Genomic DNA, 26,260 nt, shown 5'->3' with positions numbered 1-26,260 from the left:
TGGGGAAAGCTCCAAGCTTTGCAAAAAGAAAGGATAAACTGGGCTGGTGAGGGATCACACACGGCCTTATTGTGTCTTAATTCAAACAGGTCCCAAATGGCAATACAGAAAACCCGTGTCACCCCACAAGCCCTGCCTTGCTGGATGACTTTCTCTCTACTACGTGGATGGAAGACGGCTTGCCTTGGTCCCCTTACCCTGCTGTGCACTGGATGCCCATATGCATGAGCACATAACAGCAAGCATCAGCTTGTAAGACTGGAAGTTTCTTGTAAAAATGTAAGAATGTAAATGGAAGAACAAGTTTCTTCTTGTACTTTTTTTTTTCCTTCTCTTCTTAGACCATGTGGGTCCAAGCGGAGGTGCAGAGCCACGTGGAGGGTGGATAATTTGAGTTTTGGACACAGAGCATCACGGGTGGTGCCTTGGCCAGCTGTGTGCTGAGGTCAGCCTGGACTTGGACATCTTGCTTTCTGCTCTTTGCCTTCTCCTTTTGTCCTCCCTGAGCACAAGAAGACCAATCCTCTGTCACCCATCCGGCACAAACAGGGAAGCAAATCCAAAAAGCACGTGAGTACCTTGTTATCACATTCATTTGATGAAACAAACTGATAACAGCCCTAAATGAAAGGCGTCTCCAGGGGGAGGCTTACAGCCAGCAAAAGCACACCTAACTTTTTCCCTCCTATTTGTGCCAGTGTTTGATTTGGCAATCTGTGTTCATTTTCAGAACGTTAAGGAACTGAATTAAATAATTGAATCTTTTCCTTTGCTAACGTTGTTCCCTGGTCTGCTGCCAGGCTCAGACTGGGAGAGGGAGCAGCCACAGCTTGAAGCAACAGAAATACTCAGCATGCAGTTAGCTGGCCAGGCTGATCACATGTCCCCCCACCTCCCTGAGGCTGGGGGTTCTCCCAGAGCACCTCTATAGGCTGGGCTGGGTGATTTTGGGCAGCCTGCTGGTGTGGGAGATGTCCCCGTCCATGGCAGCGGTTGGCACTGGTGAGCTTTGGAATTCCTTTTGCCCTAAACCATTCTATAGCGCTATGATTCTATAAAGAACAATCAGTTTAGGTTGTGGTTTAACCTTTTGCATCCCCTTATGCCCCCAGCACGCCATGTTCCTGCCCAAACATGTACACTGTAGGAGCTGGAGGAAACCCAGCTGCTCCCAGGGGCACAGGTCTCTCCACTTCCCAACCACATCCATGTTATTGCCTTCTGTCCACATGCCAGTTCATCACTCAGAGAGCTTTCTTTCCTCCCTGGGAGACAGCAGGTTCAGCCTGAGGGCAGGTTTTCACTTAGGAAGGATGGATGATCGCAGATCTCCATGTGCCTTTGCAAAAAGGGCTCTTCAGCAAAATCACAGCCACCACGTTGTGTGGTGTATGCAGGCTTTCACTAGTTTTTTCCTTCCTTATTTAAGCTTTATCATACAAAATCTTATTTTCTCCTGTCCTGAGGTGTAGGGGCTGGAGAATTCTGGTTTCCAGCTCTGAACTGGTTCCCTTCATGCAGGGAAGATTTTTCCAGTGCATCCCAGCAGCATGGGGCTACCAGCCAGCTCCGCGCCCTTCGGCCGCCAGGAAAGTCAGGCTCTCATGCCTGGCTTTTATTTGCTGTGAAATATCACCCGAGTCTTTCTGCTGAAAAATGAAAGGGAAAACAGCCAAATGACCAAGCTTTTGAGGACACGTTTTCAGCCCGGGAGTCAACCTTGTGCTGCTGGGAGGAAAGCAAAAGGCCTCACTGCATCTCTCCCCGTTGCAAAGCTCCCAGGGTCCCCAGGAAATCAGAGGGGAGAAAGCCAAAGCAAAGCCTGGGGCATCTCTCTTCTGTGTTCCACGTGGACAACATGTAGCATCCACATGTGCAGCCCGAGGAGCATGGGATGCATGCCCAGGGCTTTGTTAATATGTGACCAAAGGTTTGATGGCAGTGACAATTTTAGCAAAATTCATTAGAGCAGAAATGAAACCCTGTCTGTGCTCATGTCTGGCCATGTGTTTCCTTATCTACCAAGGAAAGCAGGACCCCAGGGGGTCTGAAGTGTGCTGTGTTGAAAAGGTACAGAAACATGACTTAGATTTCCCTTAATTAACATTATACGTCACCCCACGTGTCTGCAGCAATGACTAAAGTCTGACTTGACAGTGCTTGGCTTTCTGTAAGCGCAGGCAGGCGGTCTCTGTTGCAAGAAGGTGTTTGGCACTTCTGTGAAACATGAACAACCTCATGGTATGGGAAAGCTTCCTGCAGAGTCTGGTGTACATGAAGTAAGGGAAAAAGCTGATAACTGGATGGAGGAAATTAATAGAAGTTCTGCCTGGGATCAGTTGAGTTTCTGGAAAATAACACATCCGCGGGCTGAGGGGGCTGTTATATTATGTATATAAATACAAATATGGATATATTGTTTATTATATAAAGAGTTTAATATATATATATTATATATCCAGCAGCGGGGATGCAGCAAGCACGCAATGAGGAAAAGCAGAAGGAAGAATGACCCCGTGCCAGTGTTACAAGCAGCTTCCTGAAAGCAGCTTGCGGCCAGGAAAACCGCTGGATCAAATCCCTCGGAGGAGGAGAAAGTCCAGGTAACGTGGTTTATTTTGTGTCCTTCCAAAGAATAGATCATGTGAGCTGGAGGCTGCCCTGGAAAAGGTGCATCCCTAGCATGTCAGTAGGGTGCAGGCAGGGAGGGCCCCTCGTGATTTATGGTGGAGCTGAATCCCTCTGGGGCTTCATCGGAGTCCCATAGGGGAGATTTCCCATTGTTTGCACACCTGAAAGCTGTTCTGGCAGCTGGTAGCCCTGCAAGGATGCAGTGAGACTTTGTGCAGTTGGCCTCAGAAGGGGTCTTAAAATATTTTCCATTTGAAAACAGAGTTGTTCCTCCTCTTCCCACCCATCCCACTCTGATTCAGCAGATCCTTGCTGGCCTGTGCTCAAAACCATCCCACTGTAGTTGGAATCCATTTTGATTGACCGTGATGGGGTTTAAATGCTGCCTTGTTAGCCTCCAAGGTCTCTGTAAGCCAGTCAACCATTGCCAAAACACCACTGTATAGACAAAAGAAAAATAGAATACAAAGCTTCCAGCTTTGCACAGTCAGTTGCATTGGTGAAAGTTGCGTGTGGCATGCTAGATCCCATCTAAAACAAACATTTTAGCTCTCTTCTGCTCCTTGCCAACAACCAGATCCTCTCTGGACAGGAGGATGAGGACCACTGGTGACCATCACCAGATGAATCATAGAATCATGGAATGGCCTAGGTTGAAAAGGACCTCAAAGACCATCTAGTTTCAAGCCCCCTTCTATGTGCAAGGTAGCCAGCCACTAGACCAGGCTGTCCAGAGCCGCATCCAGCCTGGCCTTGAATGCCTCCAGGGATGACCTTTGTCCTTCTGGACCCCAAAGCTCAGACTGTATCTGACTCACACAGCATTGGCTGTGATTGGAGCTGGAGGGATTTTCCAGCTGTCATGATTCTTCTTGTTGGGCTGCAGGAGGTTTAAGAGGTGTTCAGCCTCAATTTCTCCCAAGCGTGCTTCTTGGCTCTCCTAAGGCAGAGACCTCACCAAACCCAAATCTCCCCCACTGCATCTGAATGGGTCTTGCTGCTATTTTCCACCCAGCCTGGGACCCACCTCCTGAAACACCACACGAACATGGGCACAGGAGTTTCTCCTCCCTTCCAGGCTGAAAGCAAACCAGCCTTACTCTTTGTTGGAGTTTGTCCTTGATATTGAGGTGGGATAAGCTGTTCTTAAATTCATGTGAGAGCGGAAAGGTGACGCTTCCCTGGGCCACACCACCTGGTGCTCCTTGTTACGAGGATTAGGTTTGTGTTTTTAATAGGAAATATGTGTTGGAACTGTAAAGTCTGCCTGCAGCCCATTTCCAGCAGCTTTTCAAATTGCTTTACGTGTCCCTGGCGGCCGGGCTGCTACCATCCCTGCACTGATTGCAAACAGGCCGATAGCTTGGGCGCCCGTCTCTTTCCCCACTTGCTGGCTCTGCTCTCACATCATGCTTCTCATTCCTCAGCTCTTCCAAAGTGCATCGGCTCCACTCCCTGCCCTGTGTTTCCACACTCCCGGCCCTTCTCGTGGATGTCCTGCCCTGACCTTGCAGGGTTTGGCTGCTCCTGGCCCCAGCAGGATCCGGCAGTGCTGGTGATGAGGTGCCTGGGAAGCGGAGTTTCACCTCCGACATGGGTGATGAGCTGCAATGTTTGGGATTCCCTGCCGGACCCTTTGGCTGTGTTGAGGAATAGAAAGGGTCTCTGGTGAAGAAGGGCAGAGAACTAGCTCTGCATTCCTGTACCAGAGGGGCTGAGTGCCCCGTTTTGAGGAGCATCTCTGCAGCATGTCTCTGGTTCCCACGCTAATGAGAAACAGCTTGAAGTGTGCCTGAGCCTCGCTTGCTTTTCCCACATTTACAGAAGATGAGCAGGGTTTGGTTCACCTCAGAACCTTCCAGCAAGCTATCAGGAGGGAGAGCCCCTTACCCATGCTGCCTCATTATAAAAGCAGTTCCAGAAACTGCAGTGCAGGTGGGCTGGCCACCTGCACACAAGGGTTTGATTTTCTTGGTCATCCCATGCTAGCATCACTGATACTACCTGCATGGTTTCCTGGATCTGGCCACGCACCCCACCTCTTCTACATGAGCTGTCTCCCACAAGGACAAATATAGTCCTGTCCCATAGATGTCTTGGCTGTTCCCAGGGGGTGGTTAAGAGACCCACTGGTAAGAGACCTTACCAGTGACCTATTCTGCATCCAGATGAGGAATACTGTGCTCTCTGCAGGGTTCCATAGGATCACTTGAGTTGGAATGGATCTTTAAAGGCCGTCTGGTCCAACTCCCCTGCAATGAACAGGGGCATCTCAGCTCCATCAGGTGCTCGGAGCCCTGTCTAGCCTGGCCTTGAATGTCTCTAACACTGACCACATGGTGAATGTCTCCATTCCCATATTCCCATTCCCATATCCATATCCCAAATTCTGCGTGAGCCCCAGCATGGATCACAATAGTGTTAAACCTGTTGGCTCTGTTGGCTAAGTTCTCCTTTATTTCCAATACGCCTGCAGTTTGCTGTGTGTAGTTTCCTCCAATTTCTCCTACAAGTAGTGTGCTATTTATTTTCATCCCTTGCTCTCTGAGTGTGTGCTGCAGTTGTGTCCTCCTGCAAACCTCACAATTAGCAAAGAGATGCTTGAAATCCCAAAGGGGGACCTTTGGCTCTGTATCTACACCTACAAACATTAAACTCATGCAGGGTTCGAAGCACATTGTATGATTCAGCAGGGCTTGTCTGAACTGAAGCAACAGTGATTTTTCCTTCAGTTTCTGGGCAAGTTTTCTGGCAGGCTGTTTTGCTACCCTACCTCGTGGTTTCTCCCCCCATCCCCAATCTGTCCTTTCCCTAAGTCACTGTAGCCTCATCCAGAGTTGTTCTCAAGCTTCTCTCTTCCTTCTTTTCCCCCCTTTCCAGCCCTCCTATCCGCCGTGCTGCCTTTCCCTTCTCTTCCCTCCCACTGCAGGCTGGCTGTGCCCCAGCGATGAGCTAAGGCTGCTCGCTGCCGGGTCCCGGATCTGCGGGGGAGGCAGCGCGACGCCGGCTGGGGCTCAGCCTGGGGATGCTGGGGCTGTTGGGGCAGCCACGTGGGGCTGGAACCAGTGGTGGGTGGGTGGGATGGTGCTGGGGGGAGCCTGGGGGACTCCAGACGGCTCTAGTGTGCGGAGTCTGCTTTGCGGGCACGCTCAGCTGTAGGCTGTCTGTTGGCTTTGTGAGCAAATGTCCCTTTGCAAACAAATGGCCCTTAGCAAGCACCTTCTCTTCAACAACAAGAAAATAAATAGAAGATCAAGCTCAGCAAGCAAATAATACTAATAATGAAGAACTATACAGCTCACAGGGGATGGGATACTGAGAAAGCTGTGGTTGTTCAGACTGGGGAAGAGAAGGCACCAAGGAGACCTGAGAGCAGCCTTTCAGTATCTAAAGGGGGGCTACAAGGAGGAAGGGGACAGATGCTTTAGCAGGGTCTCTTGTGATAGGACAAGGGGAAATGGATTCAAACTGAAAGAGTGGAAATTTGTGTTTGATATAAGGAAGTTTTTTTATTATAAGAGTCTTGAAGCACCTGGCACAGTGCTTCACCACCCAGAGAGGTGGTGGATGCCCCATCCCTGGAGACATTCAAGGTCAGATTGTTTGGGGGTCTAAGCACCCTGATCCAGCTGCAGATGTCTCTGTTCATTGCAGAGGAGCTGGACTGGATGACCTTTAGGCTCCATTTAACTCAATTCTATGCTTCTACGTACGCAACAATTGGACAAACTTTGGGATCCAGGCTTACTGCTCTCTTGGCTGCCATCAGTCACATCCATGCTGTATCCATCATCCCTTGAGGCCAGCTGCTCAGCGGGCTTGACAACCTTTCTTTTACATTTAAATCTTAAATTTCTCTTTTCTCTGTTGACAGCTCCCCAGATTTGTTGTCATTCCTGGGGGATGTGATCAATGACAAGTCTTGGATTGCTGTGTCTTCCTTGGCATAGGTATCTAAAGGCATTTACGAGTGGCTTTCCAGCACTTGAAAGTATCAGTGGGGCTTTGATTTTCATATTGCCTTCCTATAACATCCCAGTGACAGACAATTTACTGCTTGCTGCAACCATTTCGTCTTGCTAGCACCTCTCTCTTGCAGGAAATGCCAAACTCCAGATCTCTCACATGGATAGGAAACGTTTCTTCTCAGAAGAAGCAGTGCTACAGTGGCACAGCTGCCTAGGAAGTGTGCTGGGGTCGCCATCCCTGCAGGTGTTCCATAACACTGGGGATGTGGCACTGAGGGACGTGGGCATGGAGGGGAGGGCTGGGGTTGGACTGGGTGATCTTAGAGGACTTTTCCAATCTGAATAATTCTACAATACCTCCAAAAAAGCAACCCCCCTGTGCTGTCCCAAAGTGCTGGGAAAGCTTGGAAGTCTTGGTGCAAATGACTGATGGAGTGCTGTTTGCATTTCATGCCCTACAGGCTGCACTGCTGCAGTTTACCTTGATGCTGTTTGGTACGGTGGTCTTATCTTCCCAGCTCTGTGGGCTGCTGGTGACATTCCCAGGGCTTTCCAGCTGGGAAATAGCAGCCATCTCTGCAGAAAGCCTGATGTCACAAGATTTTTCAGCCTGATTTCCAGAGCAGTGGTCTGGATGCGCTTCAAACTCCTGACTACTTTTTCCAACCAGCCTTGTTGCTTGGGATGTTGTTTTTTTTTCTATTTTTCTTTTTTTTTTTCTTCTTTTTTTCTGGGCTCTCCCTTTCCCAGCGCTCATACACTCGCAGAGCAATTGGTGTCCCTCCATAGGCACGTCTTCTAAAAAATGCAGAGATTTCCTGAGCAGGGTGCAGTGGAAATTCCTGGGATTGCTGGTGCAGACGGACACGTAGTTAGCTGAGTCTGAGAGGGAGCAGCTCAGGAGATGGGTTTTTTTGCAGAAGCAAATCCTTTCTGCTCATCTTTTCCTGTCCACATACATGGGAGCAGCGCTCTTCCCACCTACACCCGTCTCTGAATGTAGAGTGGTCCTTGGGGTCCACATTGCCCTGACCTCTCCTCATGGTTTGGGCTTTGCACAGGGATCAGAGGAGCTTAAAACTCATGGCACCCTGCAGCGTTAGCAGCATGACCTTATTTGCCAAGTCTGGCGATGGGACAGGGAGCAGAGATTTCCAACATCAGCCCCGCTTGTGGGAGCGAGTGCCACTGCCAGGGGCTGGCTGTCAAAAACATTTGCAAGAGGGGATGTTCTCAGCCCTGTTTTTACGTGACCACTAGCAGCAGTCCTGTGGTGGAACACAGCTGTAGGACAATGGATGGGGCTGACCAGAACACGGTGCGCTCTTTCGCAATGAGCTTGGCTCTGGGCTACATAAAAAAATGCCTTCTTTTTTTTTTTTTTTTTCTTTTTTTCTTTTTGCTTTCTGCTTTTTGCAGAAGGGAGAGGGGTGGAAACCAGGTGCTGTTTTCAATATGCTGCTTCCCAACGGTGCCGAAATGAGCAAGACAGGTCTCAAACTGGGAGCGACAGGTGGAGGAGCCAAACAGCACAGGAGTGCCCAGCCTGGAAAGGAGAAGGCTCTGGTTGACAAAATTATAAGTGATGGGACAGTGATTAAAAGAGGCAGTGTTGGACAGGTTGGAAGCAAGGTACCAAAAGTGGGAGGTAGAGCCATGTCGAGCTCATCATCCTAGGGTAACCTCAGTGCCTATCCCCAAGCTGTGGCCAGCACCATGCCTGGCATCCTTGCTCATCTATGTTATACCACTATGGAGGAAACTGAAACTCCTCAGAGATATGGTGAGGGAATTTTCATGGTAAAACCTTTGGGTTATTTGCTGCTTTTAGGCCCTTACAGACTCTTACATCCTGTTCTACATCTAAAGTCGGGTATAGGTGCGAAGGAGAGGTACTCCTAGGGGAGCTTTTTTGAAGCTGCCCCTTTGCCTTTCCCCCATGTCTTGTTTGCCCCTTCCACCCTGGGAGAGAAATAACCTGAGAAAGAGTTGCTGTAAAAATACCTCTTTCAGAACATCAATCATCATTTACTTAGAAATTGCCCCTGCTATAAAACCTGCCAGATTTCCAAGGAGAAATTCGCAATAAGCAAGCATTTTTAACGTTCCTTTCCAAATGGCCCTTGTTTTAACTTCTGCTTGCTGCACTGTAAGCAATTAAACCCTCAATAAATATGGGGATGCTCCAAGGGCTGGGAGAAGCTGTGAGTGTGCGGGGCTGCAGTGGGATGCTGAAGAGTGGCAGCAGTCCACTTATTTGAAAATCAGGCTGTTCCATGCCCTCTGCAAAGTTCCAGTTGATTGAACGCAGTGCTAATTGTTTTTCATTAAACTCCAACGCAATCTCTCCATCTGCAGAATTAATCACCTCTGGAAAACTAGACAAATATTTTTGCCGTCCTCCCCAGGAACTTCTTTGTGGCCTTTCAGATTGGTATGTCCACTCCAGTTCACTGGCTGTGCTCAAACTGGAAGATATCATGCATAGGAGGTATGATATACATTGATTACTTGCATGCTTAAGCTATTCCTTTCCTGTTTGAGGAGTAATAATGTATTTGGCTTTTACTTTCCTACAGTGGAGATCCTCACGACTTGGACCATGCTCTGAACAATCTGATCTAGCTGTAGGTATCCCTGTTCACTGCTGGGGAGGTGGACGAGGTGGCCTTTAAGGGTCCCTTCCACCTCTATGATTCCACATCCACCCGCAGCACAGGGCTGCTTCCAGAGCCTGCTTCTTCTACCTACCCTTCCTCAGCCCTGCTCTCCAGGAGACTGGAGTGACAGACATGCCTGTGTTCAAATCTTCAGACACTAATCTTCCCGGGTTGCATCTTTGTCATACGGGATTTTAATGGAGTAACAGAGTGAGGTCATCACAGCCGGCTGCACTTTTATTTCAGCGTGGTCGCTATAGCAGCCAACGTCAAAACAAAACATATAGTTCACCAAAGCAAAGTTTCCTGGCTGATGGTGTTCATTTTTCTTTATGAGCTGACTTTGGAAGACAGCGAAGCAGCAGCCAATGGAAACTCAAATGTCTTTCTCTCTCCCCTGTCTGCTCCTCCGTCTCTGCAGCGATCGAGATAAAGGTTAGACATCTGTTTCGGATCTGCTCTGTTTAAGTGAAGGAAAGACTCTCATAAATCACCCTGCAGCTGGAGCACAGTCCCAATTCATTGCCATTTACCCCACGGCATACAGCTCAGCCCTGAGCTCTGCTGCTGGGAGGGCTGAGCCTCCTGCCATTTTGTGAGCACTCCCCACCTTGCTCTGCAGCTGGCTGTCGCCTACACAAGTGAGGGATGATCATAGAGTCATGGAATCACCAAAGTTGGAAAAGACCTCCAAGATCATCCAGTCCCACTGTCCACCTACCACCATTATTTCCCTGCTAAGCCGTGTCCCTTAGTGTAATATCTACACATTTCTCAAACACCTCCAGGGTCGATGTCTCCACCATCTCCCTGCGACAGAGGGACAAAAGGAGAAGGGTGGACAAACGCCTTCCCAACGCCTAGGATGGAAGAAGATAGGACAAACAAGGGCAGCTTGTGCGAGGACGCCCGTATTAGGATTGAGTGTGTAAGTAAAGTAAAATAGCAAACGCAGAGCTTAGAGGAGTGTTTTGTTTCTTCCTGGAAGCACAAGCAGAGGAGGGGAAGGCCAGCGGCGTTCCGGCAGGGCAGCATCTAGCAGCGCGCCTGCGCTGAGCACGTCGGGATGCAAAGCTGTGCTGAGCTATTTTTATTCCTGCTCCAGTCCTGCAGCCACGCTGGCAGATGTGCTCCCAGCTGCAGATGACTTCCATGTGTAACCCCGCACTGGCCAGGGGCCCAGGGCGTAGCGTGCTTCCTTAAAAGGCCCGGGAGAGCAAAGTGATGCCCAATCCCAGGGGTGAGTGGCCATGGGGGCCCCAAGCCGCCCACTGCCCTTGGGAAAGCCCAGGCTGCGTGACATGGGATCAGTGGGAGCAGCGATAGGGAAAGAGGGTTGGGAAGGATGATTCACAAGTCGTTGTAACCCACCTAACCCTCTGTGCTCACAGCTAAAAGGAGAGGCTGTGGAGGAGGCAGTGTGTTGGAGCATGGGATGGGTCCAGTTTGCAAGGCTTATAGACCCTGAAGGAGAAAAAGGGTGCTTTCAGCATGCCCCTGTGCATGCTGGAATGCAGGGCAGACTGCTCTGCCCTCCAGGCAGCTTCAGCTGAGTGCAGACGTTATGAGAAACAACGATATTAATAAGTGCAATAAAAAGTCAATTCCCTATTCCCTTGTTCTCAAATGGAGCTCTTGCAATGTGCTCATGGAGCGTGCCAAATAAACAGCACAGCTTCCCAAGCATGGCTGCCAGAGCTCAGCTCATGCCCAGCTGAAGCAGCATCCCCAGCAACAGCGTGGTACTGATGGGAAATGTCATGAGCTAGGCTGCTCTGTGAGCTGAGAATGACATAGGAGCACCTACAAATGGGAATCCTTGTGGGGACAAAGCCTGAGGCAGACCTCAGTCCTATGTGTTCTCTTTGCCATGAATCCTACACTCCCCAGAACGTCAAGATGAGCCTCTTGGACTCACAGGTAGCATTGAGCAGGGAACTGAAGTTGTCTTTCCAGCTCTATTTAGCCTTGTAAGTGCCGCCTTCTCATCTCCTCTGCTTGGCAGAGTATTGCCAAGTTCCCTTGGAACTGAGGCTCACCAAGACGTAGGACCCCAGCCTGGCTCTGTGAGGTACTGTGTGGAGGCAGGAGTTGGACTCAATGATCCTTATGGATCTCTTCCAACTTGTGAAGCATCTCATTTTATGAGAAGCTTGTAGTACTGATTGCTCCACTGGGCTGTGGTAGCAAAGGGTGACCTGGCAGAGGAAAGAGCAAATTCTGAGCTGGTAATTGCATCACGATGTCCTTTTTTCTGCATTATCCATACAGGGTGTGTCACGCTCATTGCAGGCTCAGTAATTTTAAGTGAAAGCATAGGGCATGAAGCAGCAAGTGCAATGCAAGCTGCAGGGAGCAAGCGGGGAAAGGGCAGGGAAATGGGGCCAAAGCTGACCAGAGAGTACAGGCATGGCACTGTGAGTCATCAGGAGCTGAAGCCAAGGCAGTCAGCTGGCTCTCTTGCCTTTCTCCATGAAGGATTTTCATGGAATCATAGATTCATAGAATGGTTTGGGTTGGAAGAAACCTTAAAGATCATCTTGTCCCAGTTCCGTATGGTTATTTTCTGGATTAACTTCAAATGACCCAGCTGGCTTTGGAGGATCCACCTTTTCACAGGTGGTTGTTTTGCCTGACTGGTATTCCTGGCTATTCATCTACTTCATGCTTTTGGGGGGACTTTTTGGATGAATTTTAGCTGCCTTGAATGAGCTCAAAGACAGACAGGAATAAAGGATGGAGTTAAAATTGTCATGGCCACCAACAGCAAAGCACACACTGGAAAATGCCTGTGGTGTCATTAAGTTGTGTAGGATGGAAGGAACCTCCATGCCTCTCTGGTCCAACACTTTTCAAACCAGGGCCAGCTGAGACCGTGTTGCTCAGAGCAACGTCCTCCAGGGGATTTCATGACTGTCATCCCAATTTTCACCTTTCCCAAGCTTGGTCACCATCAGCATCTCAGTGATGTCCCCTTGGATGTCCGTACTACAACCATCCCCCCTCTTATGGCCATTGGGATTGCCTTCCAAATAAATAGTTTCCAAACCAAAATCACTCCCCTGATGCACATCACGACATTTACAAACAGAGGGACAAAAGCATGAGTTTCTCAAAACTTCCATTAGACTTTATTTAAAAGTTCTTTGTATAGACTTCCTGACACAGAATCCACAATAAAAATAAAATTCCCCCTCCCACCCACCCACCTCACCCCAAATTGCTTTGCTTTGTGTTTTATAAAACATACAACATGAGAAGAATGCCGGAGACATTCTACACCACAATTTAACAATTCATTAACTGAGGCCTTGGTCCCAGCAGTGCATTTGCATTTGGAAACCTTGCTTCCTTTTCCTTGCTCCTTTGGTTGGCCACATATGTTACAAATACATCCAAGAGATCTAGTTTGAAAATCTAATCCAGCAAAAGGAGAAAAAAAAAACAACAAAAAGGAAGAATGGAAAACTGAACCGCTTGTTTATCAGCTACTCCCTTACACAAAGGCTTTCCGTGTGCAGTTATGCTCAGATATGAAAATGATAAAAGCAAGCATGTAACAGTTGCAGTGAAATTATTATGATGATTTTTATTTTTTTATTTTATTTTTATTTTTTTTGCTAATTTTTACTCTGCCTTCGATAGGCAGGCTGCCGGAATTGGAAAGAAAGGGTAATTTAGAGACGTGTTCAGACACAATAACAATCTGCAATCAGGTAAATATTTTGTAATGTTGAAGCTATACAATATATCCCGGACACACGTAGCACTCAGTCCACAAACAGTTTAGCACCATATTGATAGGTCATGCAGCAAAAACCTTTCTTTGAGGTTTGCTTAGGAAGTTAAAAGCATGAAATAGTACAGTGCAAGGTAGTCTATACCCTTAGCTTCTATTGGGGTAAGGTGGCAAAGGTGGATGCTCCTGGCTGTCTCAGAGGTATGTGTTGGCAGGTTGTTGGCTCTATGTTCCTATCGTCGTCACCACGCCAGGGCTGATGTTACCTGAGGAAGTTTGGTGGAGAAGGGGAAGACACGTGAAGTTACAGCATGGGATGCTGAGGGAGGGCAAGCGGTTCATGTGCTGGGTGACCTTGCTACAAAGCCCATACCACCCTCAGCCCCCTTGCTGGCCCAACACGTTTTGCCTGCTTCTGAGTGCTTACCAGGGCTGCAGGCTTTTTCACATTCTTTCTGCGTGTTGAATCTGTTCTCGTTGCCTCCACAGCCGCCGTACCAGAACCTTGCACAGCTCTTGGTCTTCAGGTCGTAGTGCCACTTCAGCACAAAGTCCCTGCAGGTCCCCTCCTCCTTCTGCAGCAAGCAGATGTCCATGACTGCAGAGAAAAGCAGGAGAAGGGAGAGTCAGCTAGAGGTCTGGGGTCCTGGGCTAAAGACAGGTCCTCTCAAGACACGAGCATGGTAAAGAAATGCCAGTGAACAGGGCTGGCATGCAAGACCAGAAGGGGTGACACCGGCCCAGGCATTGCCTGGTCTCCTGTGGCTGAACCCAGTCTCTGTGTTGGCAAAGAGAAGATCTTTGGGTGTCTTTGCCCAGCGCTGAGCCCAGGAGGATGCCAACGCTGCTCTTCAAGCCATCGGCTGTGTTGCTGGCGTGGCACGATGCTGGAGTAAAGGCAGAGAGAAGGATTTGTGCCACATGGCAACAATTGTCTGCAGATCCCTTCTGTTTCTAGGAAATGAGTTGGGAGGTATCAGAGCTGGGTCTCAAGGGGAAAACCATTTTTGCCATCACTTTCCCAAAAACGTATACAGAGTACATACCAGCAATGAGTGGCCAGGAAATCCATCTCCTGAAGTTGTCTTGTGATAACCTCATACCCTTTGTAAGATGCTACAGGTGGGGTGCTAGAAATCAAGGTACTGTGCCCTACCAGAAACAGTTCCCACATATCCACAAGGAGAATAGGGAAGAATATAGAAATAAAGGGTGAATTAATGGAAAGGCATAGATGCAAGCATGTTTTTTGGGAGTTTGATGATAGAAAATGCATGCTAAACCCTTTCAAAATGTTCGTGGGAAGAAGGATGCAGAGTATTATCCCTGAAATCCCGACTAGAAAGTAGGTCTGGCAGCAAATCCTAGAAAATAAGAAAGTGCTGGTGGCAGGTTTGCTTGTAAGGAAATTGCAGTTGGTGCTGGCAGCTGCCCAGAGCACAGGAATGCTGCAGCCAGCAGGATGGGGAAAGGGAGAAATCAGTGTCATGGACTCCGTGCCCATCTGACCCCAGGGATGGGCAGGACCCTGCCTAAACTCTCCCTGTCCTCTCCCCTTTTAATTGCATTTTCTCTTTTCTTTGTGTGCTGCAGGCACGGAGCTAAGCAGGTCACTGCCTGATCTTGCCTGGGTCAAACCGAGCAGAGGTTTGTTGGCTGGTTTGAGGTACGAGCTGGGAATGCATCCTTCTGAGAGAGGAGTGTTGGAAAGGACTCTCTTGTTCACAGTTTACTTTGCTGTGATCTAAAAGTGGCTTGTTGAAGCAGGATTTCTTTCTAAATCTCTGCTTCTCCTAGGAGTTTGAAATCAATATTTGAACTTCCAATTCAGCTTTGTTATCAGGCTCCTCCAGCCAAAAGCTTCCCCATCCCTTTGGCAAGCTCTTTTCCTCTTCTATTTATTCTGCTAAAAGCCCTTCTCCCTTCCGTTCTGCTTTCCAAAACACCAGCAGATGCAAACACCAGAATGACTCTCCTCCAAACCCTGTGCACCCTTTCTTGAATCCAGCCAGCCCACAGGAGGGATCCTGTATTTTCTCTTTCAGCACAAGGACAAAACATCCTTGCTTTTTCACCCCATTGTCCTCTTTGATGGCAGCAGGAGCTTTCAGGATCAGCTAATGGATGGGGAAATTCAACAGCAGTGTTAGAGGCAGATCTGATTTCAGTGCTGGCTTCAGGAAAACTGCCATGCTGTGTTAGCTGAAGATTCCCTTGTAGAGTGACCTTCCATCCACCAGCCCCAGTATGCGTACTGTGTGGGCTGGTGCCACCCTCCAGACTCAGAGCACTATGGGATGTCATCATATCCCATCTTTCAATCATTCCATCCAAACGACAGGATGGCATTTGATCTGAGACCTTCCCCTGCCAAAAACAAACAACCACGTTTTTTGAAGAGCTAAGGAGCTAAAATGTGCCTTAAGTGCCATCTGGACTCCATCATGTTGAAAGATGCCACCATGAGCAGAGTTTTTAATTCATCCCACAGAGAAAATGCATCTGAGCCTTGGGTGCACATTTGATTAAAATAAATAGAGAGACCTATAAATTGCAATAATTAAAGGGTAAACAAGCATTGACTCCAAGGAGAGATGGGTGTGGAGCACACCCAAAGAGCCATCAGTTTTGGGAAACTGAGGCATTTCTCAGTGTTGCACCTGGCTTTGGACCTTGCAATGGGCTGAACCAAGAGCCTGACCCAATGCCCAGAGCATCTTAAAAGCTCAGTTTCTTTTTTCCACAGCATACTGTTTTGCAGAAAACAAAAAGAGAAGGGAGAGAAAGGGATGAATAGAGCGGGGGACCCTCGCAAGGTGGGCAGAGAGAGGAGCGTCCCTCCAGGGCTCCTCCGTTGCTTTTCTTGACTATCTGCCCAGGTCAGAATGGTGCCAAGTTCATGAAATATCAGTCTAAGCTGAACAACAGTTGCTGGAAACATCATCAAGGCATGTGATGATGATCGGAAGGGGCTAGGCTTTGGGATAGGGTTAGCAGAAATATGTGTTGCTCCGGAGAACTACCCACCAGCAAGGCTTCCCCACTCTGTGAGGCTGAAATCCTGCTCCCAACTCAAGCCATTAGTTTCTGCGTGAGTTCCCAAACTCAGTCTCAGAGCTCACTTTGCTCCTAGCTTTCTTCCCTTTCTCTGCAAAGGGCCCCAAAAGATTGTGAGAAGGAGAGACTGCCATGATGGAAAGGCTTTTGGGGGACAGGTTCCCATCCCCCCGTACTGCTTTGCCAGTGACTGCAAGTCCCTGCTTTCTACCCAGGTCTTGAAACCTAGGGGCTGAGAAATACCCGGAGAAAAGGAGCTTGTTACCACCTTCCTGTGGGCTCCTTCCTCAGCTTTCAGACCTGTGTCACATGGGGTAATTTTCCTTGCAAAGTATTTGCAGTTCTTCGCACCACAACAAAGGCATGCTGATGAGCGATGGCACTGCTTAGGCATGCAGTGATAACAAAAGATGCTTTGGGACCGTGGTGCTGCACATTTCTTACAATATCCGGCGTGTTTTTGTGTTAGCTGTGGCTTGCACTTGGGTCGTGCAGCCACAGCTTCTGGGGTGAGACAAGGCATGCAGGTGACTCGCTCATGCAAAGCGGATGGTGGGGCATGGCCACATTAGGGAGCAAATGCAAACCAAGGTCCTTCTCATATGATGATCTCGTAATGGACAAGCATGGACGCATGCCATGAAATGGTGAATGTGAATGATGAATGATTTATTTTATGATGAAGTTTTTGGTGTGTTACCTGGCGATAACCTTTTCTCAAGGGGTGGCTGCTGCATGGCTTTCTCAGCTGCTGCTGGAGGAAAAAGTGTGTTGGTTTGGTGTTTAAAGGATGTTTTCTCTCTGGCCCAAACGTTATTTGAAATCTCAGTAAAAAGTGAAAGGATTAACCCCCGTGTGGTACTTACATGGTTTCAAGCATTTGCTATTGCACTCAGCTTCGGTCTCAAATCTATTGGCATTACCACCGCAGCCACCATACCAACCCTGGCTGCAGATCTTGTGTTTGTAGTCAAAGAACCACACAACCTGATAGTCCTTGCACTGCATGCCCATGTCAAAGTCCAGCAAGCAAGGGTCTGCCAAATCTGCATATCAAAAGGTGCAAAGGTTAAATGATTCCGGAAGGGTTAAAAGCTGAAAAAAGGAAAGAGATTCAGGAAAGGGAAAAATAAAATAAAATAAATAAAACCCAAAGCATTTAAAATCATCAGAAGCCAAGAGGGTTGGATCAGACCATGCGGGTGGGCGGGTCGTACTTCTGCTGGGGGTGTTTCCACATCACACCATTTCTGTTCCCCCTTCTCACTAAGCACCAACTCAACCCATCCCAACCCCATGCTGGGGTGGTGTGGGCAGGATTGGGCCTTCACACAGCTACTCAATATCTATTTCCAAAGGTCTTTGTCTTGGCAGTAACTTCAATTTTTAAGTGTGCTTATTTTATCTCTAAAGGCAAGCCATACCTGGTAGTCTTCAGGGCTTAAACATAGGTATTTTTCCTGTCCAGAAATGATAACTTAAGCCCAAATCCCAGACTTTTTATTAGAAAGGGCCATCAGTGCTAGCAGCTGCATTACCTATATAAGGATAACACAATCTGGGGCTTCCTCCAAAGTTTGCGGGAAGATTTATGTATGGGTCTTTCCCACTGTGCAGAGAACTAGGGAAGACTCAGTTAAACAACACATCCCCACTGCTCTGCTCTGTTTCTAATATCCTCAGCCTGCTGAAAAACTTCAGATTAGCAGCAGCATCCTTGAAGGCCTCCAGGAAAGGCTTTCCCCTGAGAGACAGATGCCGTAAATCCTAGGGCACCTGCTGCAAATGGGTCGTGAAAAGAGCTGGGACTCAGAGATGTGCATTGATGTGCAGAGCATACAGCACATCCACTATATCTTGTCTCCAAAGGGCTGGCACACGAGGGGTTAAGCAAAGCCAGGGCATGGGTTCACCTGGAGGGGACGTGCCAGGAGGGGACCTGGCCAGTGGGAATGCACGGGAGGCACTTTGCAGATGCAGCAGGAGAAGCCATTCAGAGCATCACAGCAGTGATGGGACATGCATCAAGACACAGGTGAGATGTTCCTTGAGACCTCCACCCTATACCTCCACCTGCTGCTCATTGAGCCTAACACCCTTCTCCCCCTCCTCCTCCTCAAGATTCTGATGAAGGTAACGAGCCACAGTGTGAGCAAGAGGCTTATTAAAAAAAAAAGTGCTTATATGGAGATGACTTTTAGATGTCAGATGATCCACAGTCGGTGACAGCTTTATGAAGGCCACGGACCCTTCCAGTTCTGTAGAGGAAGAGCTACAGTCCAGCAATTACAGTGTGATTGCATTACAGGGCTGATGCAGCGAGCTTGATGTCAACAAAAGCACTGAGACAACACTGTAACAGCTGCAGTGATTTAACAGCATTACTAAGAATATGTTAATGTGATTATCAGCAGAGTGGGTGCTTGCTAGTGGTTTACTGTGATAAGCCCTTGATGGTAGAGAAATGGGGAGGGCAGCTGGGAAGCTGTCAATCAGGTAAATTTAATCAAGTGTTTGCCACTATCTTCCCTGTAGTCCCTGGCTACAGGTCAAGTCCTTGTTGGGAGCTGTGCTAAACCAAGGAGCCAAGGCTTGTTCTTTGTGGCAAACCAGGAGAAAGGGAGCAAACAGTCTGATGCTTACAGCAATGTCTACATGCACCAGGTATGCTATGGGTTGCAGTGTATCCCTGGGGAGTGGCCAGCACTTGGGCTCTAGCTCATTTTCTAACTCTGTGATGGAAATTAGGCCTGGTCTGAATCTCCTGCAAAGATCTCAGTAGTTCTAGTGAGCTTTGGATCCGGCATAGGTCTGAGGCATCATGCAGAGTATTGGCCTTTATGCTCAAGGCTTTCATCTAGCCTGTGCTTTATTGGCTCTGCAAAGCAAAGGACTTGAAGATCCTTTGGTCCTAGCAGGGCTATGCTTGCTCTGAGGAAGTCCATGTTTGGCAGTGGGCAAGGGAAAGACTAATGGTCAGGATCTTCACAGAATGGCTTAGTGGCCCTTGAAGGTCACCCAGTTCTACCCCTCTGCTTAGACAGGGTTGCTACCACTGTATCAGGCTGCCCAGGTCCTATTCAGCCTGGCCTGATTGTTTTCATTGTCCTCATTTGGACCTGCTCCAACAGCTCTGCAGCTTTCCTTTTCGTGGGGTTCCTTCTCAGAGCTCCCACCCCATCTCTCCCACCTGCACCAATACTTACCATTTTCAGGCACTTCCAGTGGCTCAGTGTTCAGCATCATGTTGGCCAGGGCCACTTTGGGCTGCGCTGGTGTCTCTGGGGAGGACAGAAAGAGCAGTCAGCCAAGGGCAACCATGTTCTGCAGCAACACCCTTGGGGATCCCCACCACCCGCGGCCATACTGGTGAGCCAAGGCACGGTGTTAAACAAACCCACTGCCAGCAAATTCAGCAGAGGGATCAGGGGACACACAGGTTGCAGGAATCAGGCCTGGATCTGTTTATCCTAGCATGTATGTTTCAGAAATGTTTATTGGATGCAGCTGACACAATGAGTAATCCATCCACAACTCTCTGGCTGTGCCAAGGTGCTTCACATTGCTCTCCTCCGTTAGCAGCAGTGCTGCACGACTGGGCTTTTCTGTGATGGTGGCTGTGGAGCTACAGCTCTAGTAGCCACTCTTCTCATCACAGCATGAGATGGGACAGAGGCTCTGGAGGAGCAGTTGTTGTCTCTTGGTTTAACTTTGCTCCTCTAGGCTTAGAGAGGGAGTAATAAGACAACATCCAAGGGAACAAAGAGGCTGTGATGGATCTTTTCTTGCTCCCCTGCAGTCTTCAAGGATTGTTTGTGCGCTGCCCAAAGGGCTACAGTGGTGCTCTGCCCACGTTCCCCACATCACAGCCTCGTAGCCCTCTGGGGATTCAGTCATTGAGGACTGGCACAGAGGGGAGAAAATCTCTCTTGTTTTGGAAAGGAGATCATGGCTCATGTTGCATCATGCTCCTTCCCCAGGGCTGGAGGGTTGCAGCCACGAGAACTGATGGCTGGAAGGAAATGTCTTGAGTGGATTTGAGTGAGCCAGACAGTGCTACCTGGTGTTAAGGCAGGTGGTATCACTGCTGCCTGCCCAATTTGTTCCCATTCATGCTTTCTATAGGAAATGAAGCCTCCCTGGGCACTGAGGCTCTCAGTCAACACATGCAAATGTTACTTCTCCAAACTGAGGTGTTTTCTCAACATTTTTGTGGGCATGTTTATTACCGGTGAAGCTAGGGAGACTTCACACCTGATCCAAACCCATTCAAACCAAAAGAAAGGCTCCTTGCAGGCTCTAAAGGTGCCAGAACAGCCAGGGACAGCAACTGGTGGCACCGGCACAGACTTTGCCACATCATCGAGCCAAGGCACCTCTGTGCCGAGCTACTAAAGGAAAAAGTTGGCTTTCTCTTATACAGCAACTTTTGGCCATACCAAAGGGTTTGGTGAGTTTTACATGTGATCTTTGTACGTGGAGCTTGAGCCTCAAAAGACTAGATTCACCATTTCACCCTTTCTAAATGCTTCATTTGGATATTGTGGTATGTGAAGCAGATAGTGACTGTGAAGATCATTATGAAAGAAACAGCTTTTCTTGCTTATTTTGCAATTAGGCTCATCTGAATTGCCTCTCTGTCAACCCTGTTTGGCTCTTATTAATAATTACTGTCTGGACATTAGCAGGACTCATTGTGCAAAGCCTTCAGCACGCACAATGAGACAAACACCCCTCTGGGACTGGCTTTAGTTCTCCCACGATCTGGGTCAGTTTAACACCTCTGAAGTGTCACTTCGCATTTGCCAAAGAATTCCAATGTTTCATAAATGGGGACAGAGGATACCTGGAAAACAGTGACACAACTGAGCGTTGCCAGAGTTGGGATCATTCGTATTGACGTTTTGTTTTGTTTTTTCCCCCTTCCTTATATGTTTGTTTTCATGCTTTGTGCCTGTCGTCTTAAAATAGGGGGGGAAAAATAGGAATGAATGTTGGTATTTCACCAAGAGGAACTCACTTGTGCTGAATGTCCCCGTGTAGGTCACTTTGGGCTGGGATTTCAGGTAGCCTGTAATGAAGACGAGGTATTTCTGTCCACTTCTGAGGCCCCCAATGACACGTTCGGTGCCGGTGACGTTTTGCTTCAGCACAAGAGAGTGGTCGTGTGCTAAGGTGATGGTGAGATCAAACACGTAGGCGCTGTGTGGCTCAGGGCTGGCCCAGCGCAGCCTGGCGCTGTTCTCGGTGACATCCGTGATCTGGATGTCATTCATCTTTGCTGCAGTTTGGGAATAGGGAGAGAAACTACATGAGGGTCTGGAAAGTCTCAAAGAGAAGTGAGAATCGACTTGTGGCATGTTGATCCCCAGCGTGCTGCAGGGGGGCTTTCTTTTTCATGGCCTGGATGAGGATCTTAAAGCAAAGCTTGCCTCAGACCTAACGTAACCTTAGGCAAGTCACAGAAGCTGTTAGAGAAAGGTTTTCCTGCTATGGAAGAGCATTGCATGAAGCCTTAACGTTGCTTGGAAGCAACAGTGGAACAAGAAATACCCAAAAAAGCTTGTTTCCTGCAAACAGATGAAAGCATTGACCTTGCAAATGCTGTTTTTACATGGAGATGTGTTCATCAACTGGCTTTGCTTTTGACAGATGTTCTTTGTTACTTGCAGAGAGCTGCCTGCACCCCCCTGCAGGAGCACTTGGGAAGGCTTCTTTACATGCTCTGTGCTCATATGGAAGAGCTTTATCATTCCCAACGAGGCCTCCACAGTGATTCAGTGATGAATGAATTTCAGCTATTTATATTAGCTGACAGAGATCTCATGCAACCTTGCTGTATGAATCACCATAAATAGCAAAACATAGCTCGGGGGATAAAAACACCGAAAGCAGAGGAGCCACACTAGAAAGAGTGTGGCTCTGTCACCATATTCCTGGGCTGGGCAGCAGGTGATGGATTGTCCCATTCTTAAATCCTGGAGTCTTTCAGGTTAGAAAAGACCTCTAAGATTCCCAAGTCCAACTGTGAATGCATCCCCACCTTGCCTACTGCCCACAAAAAATCCCTCAGTGCCACATCTCCATGGCTCTGGAATACCTCCAGGGATGGTGACTCCACCACTTCCCTGGACAGCTGTTCCACTGCAGCACCTCTCTTTCTGAGAAGAAACCAGTACAAGTTTCCGGCTTTGCTCTTAATGCCTTTCTGCAAGAGCAAAACCTGGCTTCCTAGTGACATTTCCTGTTAGGACGACCCTCTTGGGAAGGAAAAAAAGCCCTAGCTCACTACAGCACAGAGAAACCCAGACAAGAAAGTGACATGAGGCATGGGGACAGCCTTTTACGTACCACCTTGTCTTCTCCTGCCGCTCGCTGCTGCAGCCGTGGTGCTCGCTGTGGTGCGGCTGGTGGCTTTTGTGTTGGCAGCAGTGCTTCCTTGGCTCTGTACAGTAGCGTTCACCTGGACAGTAGTGCTCTCTGTGGGCCTCTCCGTGGCTTTGGTCTGGGCTGTGGTGCTGGCAGTGGTGGTCTTGGCGTGGGCACTGGTGCTTGCAGCAGGCTTGATGGTGGTGCTTAGCGTGGTGGTGGTGCTTATGGTTTGGGTTACGGTTGCATTGGGGGCTGCATATCTATCAGAGCAATAAAGCAGTTCATATGTCCATTTTTCATATTCATTATTTTCCCAAATACTATAGAAACAGAATTTTGGAGGTCTACTTACACTGCTTTTTGTCCAGTATGCCCAGGGCTCTTGGGTGTTTGATCACCCTGAAGCCACTTGCACTGTTTCCTTATTTCTGGAGATAGGTAGAAAGCAAAGTCACCTAGAGATGGAGGAAGATTAGCATTAAACACTATTGCTGAAGGTGATTGTTACCTACCAACACTGCATTATGTGTATTTCTTCTTGATTTAAAAAGCTTTTCTCTTTTCTTGTTAAAAGCTATGGACTATCTTTTGATGTTTAGTGCAGCATCCTGAGCGGAGAGACTTGTTATTCCAACATACAAAAAGCAGTAACTGCAAGATACTAGATAGTTGTTTTAGTCACATGTAAACAGTGTTCTCATAGCAAAGCACTTCTCAGTAAAATACTAGAAGTGTGGTTGGAAGTTTCCAGGATCCCTATAAGCAGTGGATGGAAAAAAATCAAAATGAGAAAAACTAAACATTTGTCTGGGAAGATGTGTACATGTTGGCTTATTATTTTACTGCAAGATGAGCTGCAATTCAGAGCCTAAGCACAACCAGGACCCAATGAGATGCATTGCAGATCAGCTAGCGTGCCAGGCACAATTAGGTTAGATCTTCAAGGTGAGCCTGGAGAGGCCAAGCCAAGCTAGATGCACACACAGACTCTACTTGGTGGATCCTAAGGAGGCTGTGGATGCCCCATCCTTGCAGGCATTCAAGGCCAGGCTGGATGTGGCTCTGGGCAGCCTGGTCTGCTGGTTGGTGACCCTGCACACAGCAGGGGGTTGAAACAAGATGGACATTGTGGTCCTTTTCAACCCAGGCCATTTTGTGATCAAAAAGGTGCGTGGGGTGGGTTGCCTGAAAGGACCCCAAAACAAAGACAGAGACAATTGGACAGACCTACAGGCAGTAACAAAACACCCAAAGTTATAGAACATATAAAACAAGGTTACTTCTGCAGTGGTACTACTGCCCAGTTTGATGGTCATGACAGAGACTGCCCAGCAGGCAGGCACAATCTGCCAGATTATTCCCACTGAGGTCAGGTGTTGCCCCTTCCATGTTGGCTGCTGGATGTTATACTTACTTCTGATAAAAGATGGCAGCAGTCTCCCAAAGCGTAGCAAGGGTTCTTCATGGAGCTCTCCAGGTTTAGAGACCAATTTGAAGAACACGTCATTCGGCTCACTAGCTAGGCTATAGATATTCTTGACATCCACATTTCTGCCAATGCCCAAGATAACAAACAAGTATCCTTTGCATTTTGCATCAATTACAGCCTCCCGCAAGTCCTCGAGTTCTCGTTTTTCCATTTTTCCAGTTATCATGAGAACTATGACTTTGAGATCCCGAGGGTTTGGTGCGCTTTCGAAAATATGAGCCACTGTGTGTTCAACTGCACTTCCCATAGCCATTGTGCCGTACAGCTGAGTCATTTGGTTGTGCAAGTAATTAATGATCTTTTGTTTGGATCCATAATCAGTTAATGAAAACTCTGTTTTCACTGGTGGGAAGCTTGAGTTGGTTTCGTGTTCATAAGGAGCTTGCTGGAGAACTGCCACTCTTGCATGGTGCTGAGATATTTTTGGCTCAGAGCTGATTTCCATGTTGCTTATGAGGTGGGAAATGTACTTCTTCATCTCATTGAACTGCAGAGGTGTGGTGGAGGCTGAGCTGTCCATGATGAAGGCCATGTCAGTGTCTATATCTGTCGGGGCTGCCCTTCTATCTCTGAATACAGGTCTTTGACTGCCGTAACCACAGATGGGATCGGGTTCACACACATCTAGGGCAGAAATACAGCAGATTAATCACCTGCAGGAGCTGAAGATAAGCCTCCCTTATCTCTGCTGAAAGTCTCTATCATATGATAGAGATATTAGCTGAAAAACAGAGCTCCCATTTACAACTTGGAGAACATCCCTAATGAACAGTGAGCCTTAGTCACAATGCAAATGTGCTCAGCCTAAACAGGGATCCCTTGTCTTCAGCAGCAAACGAGCTGGCTCTTAGCTGGGCTTCCCTTCTGTACCACTGACAACCAACTGCTGTGCAACCAGAAGGATCTGGCACAGTCTAGAAGGGAATTTGGATGCTTTACCCAGACAAACATGACAAGTCAAGAGCCTGCGGATGGTGTCGTTCAGCTGGCTGCCGCTGGTTGGAAGGACGATCGCATGTCCAACTGCTGTGTTGTTGATCTGGGTGGAGGCAAAAAACAAAACAAAACAACCCAAAAACATGATGTTAGCATTGCTGCCTTCTATTATTTTCAACGGAAAGTAGGAGAAGGCAACCTCGTGGCCAACTCTACGGGATTCCCTGCACAGCATGCTGGTTTTGGTGTGTCCTATCTGGAGGAGCCTAGTATACCTGATATCAGTGGGACTAGTTTAGACAAGAAAAGGGTCAAGCACAGTATTTAGCATGCTCAGTTAGGGCTCTTTTTCCTGCTTTAAATGTATATACCTCAGCTCTCCCTCTAGTAAGGATGCTACTATAATTCTGCCTCCCCCCTCCCCCCCCCCCATTGATTTTGTCTTTACTTCTCTCTGCAGAGGTGATCTTCTTCATACCACACCAAGCACGTGGGAGCTGTGGTCTGGGAAACAACTCATCACAACATCGCTAGAGTTTTGCAGCATGCATCTCAGATTTCTCTAACAGACATGCTGGATGAGTTTGCATAGCAGTGCTTCTCAGCACTAAGCACTTGAAAGGCCTACAGAAGCCAACCAGTGGCTGGAAGAGCCAAGAGAAACATGCCATCAATCTCCCAATGAACTGAACTGAGGTCAGGAGCAGAAAAGGAAAGAAAGGGTGAACAGCCCCAACCTCCAGAGCTCTTTCGAGAACCGCATCCTGCCTGCTGGTGAGGAACACAGGAGTGACCCCAGCGTCATAGAGCTTCAGCACGGCATCGTTGAGCTGCGGGGAGGCTCTTGTCTCCCCATTGCTGAAGAAGACAGCCACCTTCCTCATGAGGAACCCACTTCGGGCACGCTTGAAGGTGTTCCTGGCCACAAAGGACATGGCAGTCTCCAGGCTGCGTGGCTTTGTGGTCAGGGTTGCCTGGAAGTTTTGGATCTGCTGGAGGAGGCTCGATTTCTTCCTGGCATCAGCAAAGCGGATCTCCGTGGTGACCTCATTGTTGTAGGTGACCAGGGCCACGCGGGCACCTCGAGGGCAGTTGCTCTCAGCAATGGTTAAGTTGCTGACCACTCTGAGCACCGTTTGCTTCATCCTGTTGAAGACATCCCTCCCGACACCTGAGGAGGTGTCAATAGCGAAGGCCAGCTCGGTTGGGAAGACAGGGCATTCCTTGGGACCTGCCAAAAACACGGGTTGGGAAAAAAACTGTGCCTCAGGCAGTTGTCAGGGTGCAAGAACCACCTGCTCAGTGGAAGTCAATCATTTGTACCACACGTGTGGGGAAAACAACAGTTCTTGCACGCGACAACATCAGGATGTAAAGGACTGAATGTAACTTACCATAGCAGCAAGCT

The 26,260-nt window shown here is 48.4% G+C and overlaps 1 protein-coding gene and 1 long non-coding RNA gene across 15 annotated transcripts in view; one reads left to right on the top strand and one right to left on the bottom strand.

Annotated features, from left to right (window-relative positions):
• The first annotated feature begins 96 nt into the window (after window positions 1-96).
• LOC128077158 (uncharacterized) lies at window positions 97-25,595 on the top strand. Its single transcript, XR_008204859.1, has 6 exons — window positions 97-252; window positions 342-570; window positions 2,463-2,603; window positions 9,008-9,090; window positions 9,179-10,187; window positions 25,313-25,595. It is a non-coding gene; the product is annotated as an uncharacterized LOC128077158 (long non-coding RNA).
• COL6A3 (collagen type VI alpha 3 chain) overlaps window positions 12,687-26,260 on the bottom strand; it is a 53,663-nt gene continuing 40,089 nt past the window's right edge. For 8 of the 14 annotated variants that reach the window (XM_052675856.1, XM_052675857.1, XM_052675862.1 and 5 more), the window contains 11 exons: window positions 25,590-26,083; window positions 24,856-24,955; window positions 23,842-24,540; window positions 22,780-22,882; window positions 22,407-22,687; window positions 21,076-21,336; window positions 19,262-19,336; window positions 16,922-17,101; window positions 16,756-16,809; window positions 13,426-13,596; window positions 12,687-13,264 (listed from right to left, as the gene is read on the bottom strand). In XM_052675856.1, coding sequence (XP_052531816.1) covers window positions 13,224-13,264; window positions 13,426-13,596; window positions 16,756-16,809; window positions 16,922-17,101; window positions 19,262-19,336; window positions 21,076-21,336; window positions 22,407-22,687; window positions 22,780-22,882; window positions 23,842-24,540; window positions 24,856-24,955; window positions 25,590-26,083 — 2,459 coding nt within the window. In that variant the 3' untranslated portion in view covers window positions 12,687-13,223. The remainder of the gene's footprint in view (window positions 13,265-13,425; window positions 13,597-16,755; window positions 16,810-16,921; window positions 17,102-19,261; window positions 19,337-21,075; window positions 21,337-22,406; window positions 22,688-22,779; window positions 22,883-23,841; window positions 24,541-24,855; window positions 24,956-25,589; window positions 26,084-26,260) is intronic. The other 6 variants (XM_052675861.1, XM_052675869.1, XM_052675870.1 and 3 more) reach the window with 4 other exon arrangements.

Source organism: Tympanuchus pallidicinctus, unplaced genomic scaffold, assembly GCF_026119805.1.
Source record: "Tympanuchus pallidicinctus isolate F22 unplaced genomic scaffold, pur_lepc_1.0 scaffold15, whole genome shotgun sequence".
NCBI lineage: Eukaryota > Metazoa > Chordata > Aves > Galliformes > Phasianidae > Tympanuchus > Tympanuchus pallidicinctus.
The sequence above is the reverse complement of the archived record's forward strand: the minus strand, read 5'-3'. Positions and strand labels throughout refer to the sequence as shown.